A 13,305-nucleotide genomic window follows, 5' to 3' on the forward strand; every position below is an offset into this window, starting at 1 on the left:
ATGCGTAAGCTAACGCTTGCTATTGTAGCGCCGATGGGATCAGAAAGGTTAAGACCGTGGGAGACTCAGCAAACTCATGGTTTCATGATGAACAATGAGTGGCAAATTAACAGCGCCGTACTTCAAACTCGTCCTGTTTATAAAAGTCGATTGTAATATGCTGGTGTTGTGCAGTAATGAGCAGAAGTGACTTCTGTGGCCAGAAAACACTCAAGCGGCGCAGCGCGCACACTAGATATCATCAAATAGCAATCTAGATGTCCCATGTTAGATCCCATGCCAACTCTCGCGCGCACACACTAGATATCATCAAATAGCAACCTAGATGTCCCAAAGTTAGATCCCATGCCATTAGCTGCGTGAGCCCAGAGCGACGCGTAGTCCATAGACTACATTGATTAAATAGAAACCGCCATGACTGAATGGAAGTTAAGCAGGCCAAATCAACCCATACCAGTGACTAAAGATAATGCTGCAAATACTGTTAATTCAGTATACGTTACAGATGGACTCGGACCACAAATAGGATGTTTAAATATAGCTGCTAAGAAAGCTGCAGCAATCAACAATGTGACCCACTTTTCAAACAGTAAAAATTGTTCTCAGCACTTAAATACAAAATTTTTCTTCAGATCAGTAAGAAGTAAGCACATAAATATTATGCACTAAAATGCTTGTTTATATGATGGCACTGTTATTTTTGCTTGTTAGCAAAAAACAAAAACAAAATAAAAATAAAAAATAAAAAAAATAATAACAATAATAATAACAGTTGTATTTTCTGTTTCAGAGCATTAAATGTATTGAATTGTATCGAAAATCGTACCGAACTGTGACTTAACTGTAACGTTGCATCCGTTATACGCACGCACACACACACATATATATATATATATATATATATATATATATATATATATATATATATATATATATATATATATGTTTTTTTTTTTTTGTAAACAGAGTGGTATCGGAATGGTATCGGTATCGGCCGATACTGCACAGCCAGGTATCTGTATCGGTATCGGGCCCAAAAAAAGGTATCGGTGCAACACTAATTAAAACCCCTCTTAATATTTTCGTTTTAATAAAATTTGTAAAATTTTCAATCAAAAAATAAACTAGTCGCTCGCCATTGTTGACGTCGCCGAGCGGTGACGTCACATGGGCTCCCTGCCGTTTTTCCACAGTGTCTTTAACTAAGTAAGATAATGATTGAAATACACCACAAGGTGTCATTGGGCGAGTTTTAAATTACAGATCTAGCCAACGAGTGGTTTTGTCCCTCGACTGACTACGTAGTTTCTGGGTTCATTGTACCTTACGTTCATTTGAGTGTTGGCTTCACAGCGTACAAGACCTCTGATAGTTTTTATATTGTGACTAAATATTGCCATCCAGTGTATTTGTTAAGCTAAACATAATGTTTGAATAGTTTGACCAAAGTCTGAGTAAGTTTTATGTGTATTTTGCACAGCTATTTTAATTGGGAATGCCAGTTCACTTTGTATTGTTGTTTAACTGTCTGAGAATAGGGCCTCATTAATACAGATTTTTCTTTTTGTGAACTTTGTTTTTTTGAGAGATAGGATTATTATTTTTGTTGTGTTTTCACTAAATGATACTTATGTTTGTTGTGAAGGAGTTGCCGAAGCTTATGCCAATAAACGGCGCGGTCCAATGAACGCCTGGGTCCACTCGCTTTTCTCTGCTCTCAATGTGCAAAAAAATTACTTTCCGTTAACGCGATAAATTTGACAGCACTAATAATTACCACCACAATATGAAAGATTTTTGGGTGAATTTTGGACCAATTTTCGTTACCAGTATGACTGAAACAAGTAAAACTTTTGGGCAAACATTTCGGTCAAAAAATTGCAACTTATACATGAGTATATACTTACCTTTCGTTTTCAGTTTGACCGCCTTTTGCTGTTTCAGGTCGATGCCAGCCGTGTCGAAAAGAGCCGTCATTTCCACCAGAGCCAGCCTTCGGACCTGTTAGAATGATAGTGAAATGACGATTTGGTTTCGGTTCTAACCATGTCTGATTTTTCTGGGTACCTTTTTCATGTCTGGCGGGGACAAATGGCCAACTCTGGTTTGTCCAGTTTTATCTTTAAGGAGCCTGAAGTTCTGAAAAGGAAAAGGGAGGAGCAGATGGTAACATTCACATAGGTCTCTGGCTGCGACAGTTAACTGAATAATCAATAAGAAATCAATTATCAAATCAATGGATAATCTTAATTGTGAATTATATATATTTTTTAATGAAAACAACAAAAAGCTATTTTTTTCCCCATTATTACAGTTTTGATAAAAAGAGCAAAAATGCTTGCAATTAAAAAAAAATAAAACATTTTTTATTTTTTCATTCATTTTTTAAATAAAAAAAAATATAATTTATAAGTTTTTAAACAGTGATTTTATTAAGAATGGAAAGAAATATTTTTAAAAAACCAGCAAATATTCACTATTTTTTTATTATTATTTTACTATGTAAAAAATGCTTGAAATAAATAAATAAATAAATATATACATATATATATATATATATATATATATATATATATACTTACGTATATAAAATCCAAAGTTTTTAAATAGTGATTTTATTAAGAATGGGAAAAAAAAGCAAATATTCTCTATTTCATATATTATTATTATTTTTTTTATTATTTAAAAACATTTTTGATTATTATTTTTGAATAATATGACAAAAAATATTCTAAACCTTAATAATAAATAAAAGGAAAAACTCCAAACTCCTTTAATTATTCAATATTTTTGAAATTTTAAAAATGATTATTATAAAAAAAAACAAATATTCTCTATTTTATGTATTTATTATTTTAATATTTAAAAATATATTTTTAATAAATATACATTATCTTTATTTTTAAAAAACTAAAAGGGGGGGAAAACAGAAAATACTGTTTTTCCTTTATTCATTAAATATTTTTGATAAAATAAAGTGGAAAACGTTCCATTTTTAATTAAAAAAATGGATTTAAAAATTCAAAAAAATTATTTGTGCATCATCAAGTCAACAAAAAATGCTATTTTCAAATGGTGGGTTTGTTTTCGACGAAAACAAAATTGAAAAAAAAAAAAGAAAAAAAAAAAAAAAAAAATCCTCTGCAATTCATGCTTCCACCACTGATTGTCACTGCTGAGTTCAAGTATAACCCACTTGTAACAAAGTCTGAATGATATTATCAGTGTCAGCTCGACTATACAACCTCACTAAAAGCACTTGTCTCACCGGTAACTTATCATCTGGCGAGTTGGGGGTTGTTTGGGCAGTGAGGCGAGGTTTCTCGTCCCTGTAAGTGAGCGCCTGCTCCGAAAAGGCCACGTCCACGTTCATAACAGTCTCCGGTTCTGTCAACCATAAGAACAAGGGCATTTTAGAACCGTGACTTTTAAAAATCATGTTTACCAGCATGTCTCTAAAGTGCAGCTACATTTAAAATGTTTTACTAACAAGTTTGAGTGGCTCGGAAAGCTTTTGAATTTTCCCCCCGTTAAAAGCCATTACATCAAGGCTGCGTGAGGTGTATGTACGTGTGGAACATTTTATTGTGTAGCTGAGTAATGATGGTAATGCATTAGTGCGTCGTTACCGGCTGAGCTGGCGTCGCTTGGCGAGCTCTCACTTAATTCTTGGACCTCACATGGCTCTTTGTTCTGTGAAATGACAACATTTGGATTAACATTTTCAGTTTTTTATCATCCTAGATTACTTTGGAGAAGTTACACAAATTGCTAACTCAGCCGTCTGAGGAGGTGACTTATGTAGGATAAAGGTTTTTAGAAGTGGTACACCTCAAAATAGTAATGATAAATTATTTTCTGGAGATAAGAACTACTAAATTTTATCAGGTCTCTAATTTATATTCACATCTTAATACCTTTTAATGCTGGAACAGGTTGAATGTGAGCCAAATGTGAGCATTCACTAAAGAAATGGTATTACTATCTGACTGAATGCACTCACGATGGTAAATGGTAAGTGGAGAGTATTTAGATAGCATATTTATCTACATTGTTACAATGTCCAAAGCGCTTTACATTGCACACATTAACACACATTCACACACCAATGGTACTGCTGCCATGCAATGTGCTGCCTGCCCAAAAGGGGCAAATTGGGGTTTCAGTGCTTTGCCCAAAGGCACTTCGACAGTGGGCAGTCATAGCTGGGAATCGAACCGATGACCCTTCGGTCCCAGAACAACTCAAGCTACCAACTGCACCACGGCTGGTCATAACGATCAAAATGGATTGGACGACTAGCACCGTCCATGGCAGCCTATAAGTGCCCTCTAGCGACTAAAATAATAATATTAGTTTCCCCCCCCTCATTTTGGTGTGGGAGTGTTAAAGGTTTTTTGCAGTTTTGCCAATTGTGGGGGTATTTTTTGCTTTTATTTATTTATTGACTTTTTTTGTGTTGGTTTTTTTGTTGTTGCTGTTTTGGCATTTTTTTGTGCAGTTTTTTTGCACTTTGACGGGGGTTTTTTTGCAATTATTTTGTGCAGGTTTTTTTGTCTTTTAGTGCAGTATTTTTCCAGTTTTCCATGTATTTTTTTTCTGTATTCCTAGCTTTTTAGTGGTTTGCAATGATTTTAAGGCATTTCATTAATTGATGGATGGAGGCAGACAGACAAAAAGCTAGCGGGCTAATGTGGCTATTTGCCACGTGAAGTGATCATCGGAAAATATATTTAGTGATTGACCAATCACCTAAAATTTACCATAATTTTTGGACTAAAAGCTGCTACTTTTTTCCCTCATTTCGAATCCTGCAGCTCATAGTCCAGTGCGGCTTATTTGTTGATTTATTGAGGTTAATAGCTAACGCTTTATTTGATAGTGGCGTCAAAAGACTGTCATAAGACCGTCATAATTATGACCTGACACTATGATGGGCAAATTACTCCGCCAACTCCATTTATGTACAGCTCGGATCTTTTACATCCATTCAAAAGTGAGATAATTTGCCGAATAACATTAAATGACATCTGTTCTAACCATTAGTTCAGTCATAATTATGATTGTCTTATGGCGCCACTGTCAAATAAAGTGTTTCCAAATACTAATACTACTAATACCATAACTAGCAATTAATGAAACAACTTGAACACTAACTGAAGAAATAATTAGCACAGAACATGAGTTTTGGTTGTTATTTACATTTATAGCACTGCAATGCATGCTAGGAGGCATGTTGGACGACAACAGTGTTGACAGCAGGTGGCAGCAGAGGTTGATTGTCTCCCACAAGGGAGTAGTGATGGCCAAATGAAACTTCTTGAAGCAATGAAGCTTTGCAGCCAATTGGTTCTCTAAACTTCATAGTGGTTCTTTTGGCCTTATGACAGTCATATGATGCCACTGTCGAATAAAGTGTTACCGGTTAATATATTTTGGTGTAAATATCCCCTAATACAGTGGGGACAGCTGCGGTTTATAGTCCAGTGCAGCTTATCTATGAACAAATGTCATTTTCGTGTCAAATTTGGTGGGTGGCGTCTAAGAATCAGGTGTGCCTTATAGTCCGAAAATTACGGGATGAAATCGGCCCATGGGTGTGCCACAGGGATCGATTCCAAGCCCCTCCTTTTTTTATTTACTTATTTATTTTTTAAAAACACATACATTAATGTCACAATGTCACAATTTTCGAGTGTGTCAAGACCTTTTCAGGCGGTCTAAATATATCCCTGACATTGGGCAGGTGCTGACGGTTGCGCCTCCGCAGGGTTTGTTGTAGCGTGGTCAAACGGCGCTCAACCGCCGCCGCTTGAGCTCGTGTCAGCGTGGACAGAAAGGCGGCGCTGTCTTCTTCCTGCCGAGAGTGACCAATTTACAACTTTAGTGCGATGTAATTTATGTGTATGTTGCATTAATACTGAGAAACGATTAGCTGATACCTGCTCCTGGTCAGCTGCAAGAGAACCGTCAAAAAGCCTCGCTAGCCCCGCCTCCATGAGCCATGCTTCCTCCTGCTCTCCTTCTGAAAAAAAAAGAAAATTAAACTTAAATTAACAGCATTATTTCATTGGCTGTCATTGATGGTGATAAGACGTCCAATGCATTTTGACTAGGAGCACTGGAAGCGGACATTCTCTCCCTTTAAAAAAAGCCCATGGAAAAAAAGCTAATCATGACATTTCACATAGTTGCATGTCTGAAAGATGACTAAATAATGTGGTAAGAGGAAGTAAGAACTTCTTTGCTCAAGGGAGCAATCAACCTCATAAATGTGCCCAAAAAGGACATGGACACAAACAAAAGCTCTAGTTAAGTATGTGTCCCACCGTCAGGAGGTTTCTGCTGCTCCTCTTCGTCATTTGCTCCCTCGTTTCCTCCCTTCTCTACAGAGCAACTGATGTTCTCAACCTCCTTCCAGTAGTCGTCCATCTCCAGCTCATCCAGGGAGTCCTGACAAAAAGTTCCAGAATGGTTTTAATTAAAACCATAATGTGGTTTATTATAAGTAGAGTCTACCTGTGAGTTGGAGCGCTGACATGGCGGCCGCCCTCGCAACCTGGTGTTAGGACTGTGTCTGGGGCTGGAGCCAGGATTGGAGCAGACAGAGGGCCTGGGACGCTGGCTTTCCACGCTGGGGGTGTCACCAGGAAGCGCATTGTGGTTCTGCTGGACGCTATAGTGGCCCGTCCTTCGGCTGTGAGACACAAATTAGGTCAAATTTTCTGATCTCTGGACCGAAAGTCACTTTTGAACCTTTTGTGGTTTGGGTTACACTTTGCACCTTGTTTAACAGCACAGTTATGGGAGGCGCCCCGTGACTAATGAAAGATTGCGGCCGCAAATTTGTTTTGCGGTCATGGCAGAAAGGGAGATAACCTCAATATGCCTGTCAGTTTCACAGCTCGCAATAAGTGATAAACTAGACCATGGTGTCAAACTCAAGGCTTTGAGGTCGGGTTGTTTTATGCAGCCCACAAAAGCAGATAAATCCAAATCAAATTTAGTTATATAGGCTTTTACAAAAAACCTGAGAGGTCCTCAAAGTACTTTACAACTAGGGTTGTTCCGATCATGTTTTTTTGCTTCCGATCCGATCCCGATCGTTTTAGTTTGAGTATCTGCCGATCCCGATTTTTCCCGATCCGATTGCTTTTTTTTTTGCTCCCGATTCAATTCCATTCATTCCCGATAATTTTTCTTTTTCATATATACATTTTGGCAATGCATTAAGAAAAAAATGAATAAAACTCAGACGAATATATACATTCAACATACAGTACATAAGTACTGTATTTGTTTATTATGACAATAAATCCTCAAGATGGCATTTACATTATTAACATTCTTTCTGTGAGAGGGATCCACGGATAGAAAGACTTGTGACTTTGTATATTGTGACTAAATATTGCCATCTAGTGTATTTGTTGAGCTTTCAGTAAATGATACTGTAGCCATGCCCAAATGCATGATGGGAAGTGGAACCATGACTGTGCGTAGTGCTACCAATTGATTTATCTTTTCTGCTTTGGGAAATAATATAAGGTGTTAAGAAAAAGATCATTTGCTACCTTGCTACCCCACATTGCTTCCCATGATATTTCTAATCGTACGGAGAGGGATTGTAAGGCTTTAGCCAATTAAAAAAAGGCTCCAAAGGCTGCCAAAATTCACTCTACTCATTTTACACTGCCTTTTATCTCTATATAGGTAAAACGGCGCCATGACAGATTGAGCGCGACAATGCGTGGGTGGGTCGTGCAGCGCATGTATTAATTGCGTTAATTATTTTAATGTGATCCTTTTTTTTTTTTAAATTAATTACCGCCGTTATCGGGATAAATTAGATAACCCTACCTTAAGCCTAAACTAAAGACTCTGGATGAGTGTAACATATTATGTTTGTAACGTTAAATACGATTAGAAAACGGATTTAATTAAAAAATGTATATATTAAAAAAAAGGCATGGCCGATATTTTTTTGCCGATTCCGAAACTTTGAAAATGACGTGATCGGACCCGATCGATCGGGACATCTCTATTTACAACACAGCAAAATATACTAATCCTTCTCAAAAAATTTGCATATTGTGATAAAGTTCATTATTTTCTGTAATGTACTGATAAACATTACACTTTCATATATTTTAGATTCACTACACACAAGTGAAGTAGTTCAAGCCTTTTGTTTTAATATTGATGATTTTGGTAAAAAAGTCAAGAAAAAACAAAAATTCCTATCTCCAAAAATTAGCATATCATGAAAAGGTACTCTAAGGAAGCTACTAACCTAATCATCTGAATCAACTCAAAACCCCTGCGAAAGATTCCTGAGGCTTTTAAAAACTCCCAGTCTGGTTCATTACTCAAAACCGCAATCATTGGCAAGACTGCTGACCTGACTGCTGTCCAGAAGGCCATCATAGACACCCTCAAGCAAGAGGCTAAGACACAGAAAGAAATGTCTGAGCGAATAGGCTCTGTAGAGTTCTGTATTAAGGAAGCTCAGTGGGAAGGAAAAAGTGTGGCAGCAAACGCTGCATCCGAAGAGGGGGCCGCACCCTGAGAAAGATTGTTGAGAAGGGCCGACTCCAGACCTTGGGGGACCTGCAGAAACAGTGGACCGAGGCTGGAGTAGAAACATCCAGAGCCATCGTGCACAGGCGTGTGCTGGAAATGGCAGAAGCACCTGACCTGGGCTACAGAGAAGCAGCACTGGACTGTTGCTCAGTGGTCCAAAGTACTTTTTTCAGATGAAAGCAAATTTTGCATGTCATTCGGAAATCAAGGTGCGAGAGTTTGGAGGAAGACTGGGGAGAAGGAAATGCCAAAATGTCTGAAGTCCAGTGTCAAGTACCCACAGTCAGTGATGGTCTGGGGTGCCATGTCAGCTGCTGGTGTTGGTCTACTGTGTTTTATCAAGGGCAGCATCAATGCAGTTAGCTGTCAGGAGATTTTGGAGCACTTCGTACTTCCATCTGCTGAAAAGCTTTATGGAGATGAAGATTTCATTTTTCAGCACGACCTGGCACCTGCTTAGTGCCAAAGCCACTGGTAAATGGTCTGACCATGGCATTACTGTGCCAACTCTCCTGACCTAAACCCCATAGAGAATCTGTGGGATATTGTGAAGAGGAAGTTGAGAGACACCAGACCAAACACTGTGGATGAGTTTAAGGCTGCTATTGAAGCATTGTGGGCCTCCATAACACCTCAGCAGTGCCACAGACTCATTGCCTCCATGCCACGCCGCATTTAATGCAGTCATTTCTGCAGAAGGATTCCCGACCAAGTATTGAGTGCATAGCTGATATAATTGACTTTTTATTGTATTAAAAAACACTTTTTTGTATTGATCGGATGAAATATGCTAATTTTTTGAGATAAGGATTTTTGCTTTTACTTGATTTTGCCAAAATCATCAATATTAAAACAATAAAAGGCTTGAACTACTTCAGTTGTGTGTAATTAATCTAAAATATATGAAAGTCTGTTTATCAGTACATTACAGAAAATAATGAACTTTATCACAATATGCTAATTTTTTTGAGAAGGACTAGTAGTACCTGATGAATAAAAGGCAGGAAAGTACTATACAACGAAATTGAGAAAAAGACCTGTTTTTTTGCTAAAATGTCAAAAATTGCAGATCGTTTTCACTTTTTAAAATGATACTGCAAGCATTTTTCTTGCTACCAAACAGATTTTTAAAATAAATAGAACATTTTTTGATAACACTTTGGCTATTGCGTATTAAGACTGTCAAAATTATGACATGACACTGTCGTGAATAGGCATGTGCCAGTTACCGGTTTCAACGTTTACCATGGTGTGAAAACGTCACGGTTTCAAAACAACAAAAAATTTCCGTCATACCGTAGTACAGTATTAGCTATTCTTTATGTCCCAAAAATGCAGCAACAAATCCATGGCTTGGAGCGGCAGCGCTCACCCCTCTCCCCCTGGTTGTCGCCTTGTCCTGTGTCTGTCACTGTGCTGTAGAATAGACACAATGGCTGAAGGTACTACTGAAACTACACCTGAGCTTTTTGCCTCCCTCAAAAAAAAAAAAAAAAAAAGTCGCTAGTATGGGAGTACTTACAGAAGGAAAGACAGCAGGACCTCCAACATGATTTCACATTTACGTGACCATCACCCGTCACTTTACACAAAATTTAAGTTAAGTAAACGCGGTCATGAACGTTTCCCATCAGCTACGAGAGTTAACTCCAGCTGGTTTAGGGTGTCTTCTAGCATGCCGAGAGGGCCATCTAGTTTCATCTCTACCATTAGCCTACTTTTGTAAAGTCTTCCACCATTCTAAACATAAGTTCAAAATAACATTTTCATAATACAGGCTGTGGTGTTTTTTCACTCTTGTGACTTTCTGTGTTGAAAGAGGGTAGGTGTGTGTTTGTATAATGTGTAAATATCGATACAAGTCATACACACCCGCTGTCCCTTGCTCTCGCTACCCCATTAATAGCCAACTAATTGTTTACATTAAATCAATTTGATCATATATTGTTTAAGTCCCGTTTTATATTATCAAGGGTTCTTGTTCTAATGTTGATCAAGTTGAGCTGTGGCTTTCTGTCCATAACATTGATTTCTTTAAATTAAATTCAAAATATTTATTATTTATTTTTGTTACTTATTTATTTTAACATTACATTCATGTTGATCTACCGATTTGCAAATATGCTGTGACAAAAAATCCTTTTCAATGGAAAAAAGTTTTTTTTTTTTCATCCATACCGCTCAGAAAAACACATTTTAGAGCTATAATTGCCATTCCGTGATACAGTGAAACTGCTGTATTTTTGCTTAAAGTTATCATACTGTCAAAAGCTTATACTGGCACATGCCTAGTCATGACAAGTGTTGTTAATAACGGCGTAAAGAGTATAACGGCGTTACTAACAGCGTTATTTTTCAGTATTGAGTAATCTAATTAATTACTTTTCTCATCTTTGCAACGCCGTTACCGTTACTGAGGATGTAGGCGTGCGTTACTATGCGTTACTACGTTGGTTGAATGACGCAAGAAAAGCCTGAGACACGGAGAGAGAAGAGCGGGAGTGGGAAGGAGGGACGGGAGTTGTGATGCTGTTGCAAACGCAATGCTAGGCGGCTCCAATAATATCTGACTGTTGCCGACAGCCTAAAAAATACGCCCACATGATACTACGCTAGATATCACATTTATATAGAACTAGATGCGAAATGACAGACTCGGCGGCGTTAGTAAATGTATGGAGAAGTAGATTGAAAATGATACAATTGCCGGTGTTAGTAAACAGCCACCATCTTAAAGCAGTAGACTTCTCAGGAAGGCTCTGTTGTAGAGAACCTACCTAGCGAACCTAAGTAACTCTTTATCTATAATACTCCTAAAGCGGCAGAATCTTTACTTGAATCTATCATTAAATGATGAAACAGTTTTAAAACTATAAAAATACCACATGTAAAAATAAAAAAAATCAAATACATAAACATAATACATCCCAAATAAGTGATTGAGCTAATAATAATACTTTTATATCTTATACGTTATATCAATTTGATTTCATTTGTACATACATTTGATCCCAAACGATGTATCTTCCCCCTCCAGTCATCTCGATCATCTTCAGGCTTCTACAGATTTTTCTTCCAGTCACCGTTACTTCTACTGACCTCCTATCAGCTTCTCCTCCCACTGCCTGAACTACATAATCATACGATAACGTGTATTCTAACCTTTCTTTCTGTTTCAAGCAAAAAACAAGCACACACTAGCTCTTCACCGACACGCTCGTTTTCGAGGAATGACAAAAATGCTTCATGTGAGATTTGTTGAATGGTTCCACCCGGAAAGCAGCACATGAGTAAACATTGGGCGTTAATGATTGAACATGATCAAAAGCTACATTGCTCCTAGGAAAAATACATAAATGTTTGACAGCATCATAAATTATATGTCAGCACACTTACAAAAGCACATAAAAACACACGTGGGGAAGTGAATTTTAAATTCTCCACCCAAAGAATAAATTGACTGTGGCGACACTGGTTTCGCTTTCATTGTGACCAGGTGCAGGCAAGCCAGGCAGTTGCTTGGTGCCCCAGCCAATAAAAAGGCAAAATGTATTTCAAAGAATTGACATGAATTTTGCCATTTAAAATGACACTCAAGTAGCAAACCCTCTGTGTGGGGCTCCTTGTAGTTTTAAGTGTCTAAGTTTATTTTATTTGACGTTATTTATTAATACTACTTAATGGTTTTGTACCAAAGTACCAAGTACGTAGCGCTAATAAATAAGATTAACGTTACTGTACCTTGCTAATGTAACATTAGCCCTACGTTAGCCCTTTACTACTTTTCAAATTGTCGCCTGCGTTAAACGTTACTGTTTGTTTTTCACTTATTGTGAATTGATAGTTTCATTTTGGTGCCTCCCGCGCAATCAATGAGCCCTGTGCAACCATACCGTTATCAAGCACTAGAGGAAGCAACACGAGTACAAGCAGGATTAGGCAGGTGAACAAGATATTGACAACAAAAAAACAACTCTTGCACAGTAGGTGGGAGTATGCACCTGATTAGAGCTGAAACGAATACTCGAGCAACTCGAGTTTAAAAATTGATCCGAGTAATTTTATTTGCCTTGAGGAATGGTTTAGTCTTGCCAGCTCTAAGCATCACGTTTTGCCCGAACGACTTCTAATGCGGGACAACGCGCTGATGTCACGTGACTAGATTTAATCAGGGTACAAAAATAGGGCTCAGCGTTTCTTTACCTTCGCCGAACCCCTTAGACTTACTCACCGAACCCCTAGGATTAAGGTTTTTGAGTGAAAGCAGCGAATTTGATGTTGTTGTTTGTTTTTGTCACATCTGAGATGCAATTTTTGGCTGTTTTCAAGTTAACAATATACATATACGTATAATATATGTATATTTGTAATTGCCCTTTACTTTAAAAAATGTGTTTTTATCCGATTACTTGATTAATCAATGGAATTTTCAGTAGAATACTCGATTACTAAAATATTCGAGAGCTACAGCGCTATGTAAATATCTAAAAAATGACACAAACGAAACTTTACAGCACAACCATAGCACAAACGATTGACATCATTTTTAAATAATTTTGCATCTGATGGGCGGCCAACTTCACAGAAGTTGAAACATCATACTGTACTGCATTTTTGGTATACAAATTTAAAGTTTTCTTTATCAATGTTCATCGACCATTCATCGTCCACTCATGCGACACAACACACTTATTGTCAATGACGTGTTGTTCATAAACAAAAGGG

General features: G+C 37.5%; 1 protein-coding gene across 4 annotated transcripts in view; it reads right to left on the reverse strand.

The window, feature by feature from the left end:
* Window positions 1-13,305, reverse strand: part of arhgap18 (Rho GTPase activating protein 18) — a 30,033-nt gene that overhangs the window by 8,330 nt on the left and 8,398 nt on the right. For 3 of the 4 annotated variants that reach the window (XM_057823487.1, XM_057823483.1, XM_057823485.1), the window contains exons 2-9: window positions 6,520-6,697; window positions 6,330-6,453; window positions 5,943-6,025; window positions 5,708-5,857; window positions 3,630-3,693; window positions 3,269-3,387; window positions 2,068-2,139; window positions 1,908-2,001 (exon numbers count right to left, since the gene is read on the reverse strand). In XM_057823487.1, the coding sequence (XP_057679470.1) occupies window positions 1,908-2,001; window positions 2,068-2,139; window positions 3,269-3,387; window positions 3,630-3,693; window positions 5,708-5,857; window positions 5,943-6,025; window positions 6,330-6,453; window positions 6,520-6,697 (884 nt within the window). Of the gene's footprint in view, window positions 1-1,907; window positions 2,002-2,067; window positions 2,140-3,268; window positions 3,388-3,629; window positions 3,694-5,707; window positions 5,858-5,942; window positions 6,026-6,329; window positions 6,454-6,519; window positions 6,698-11,583; window positions 11,823-13,305 lie in introns of those variants that run through there. The other variant, XM_057823486.1, reaches the window with a different exon arrangement.

This window comes from Corythoichthys intestinalis, chromosome 19 (genome assembly GCF_030265065.1).
Source record: "Corythoichthys intestinalis isolate RoL2023-P3 chromosome 19, ASM3026506v1, whole genome shotgun sequence".
NCBI lineage: Eukaryota > Metazoa > Chordata > Actinopteri > Syngnathiformes > Syngnathidae > Corythoichthys > Corythoichthys intestinalis.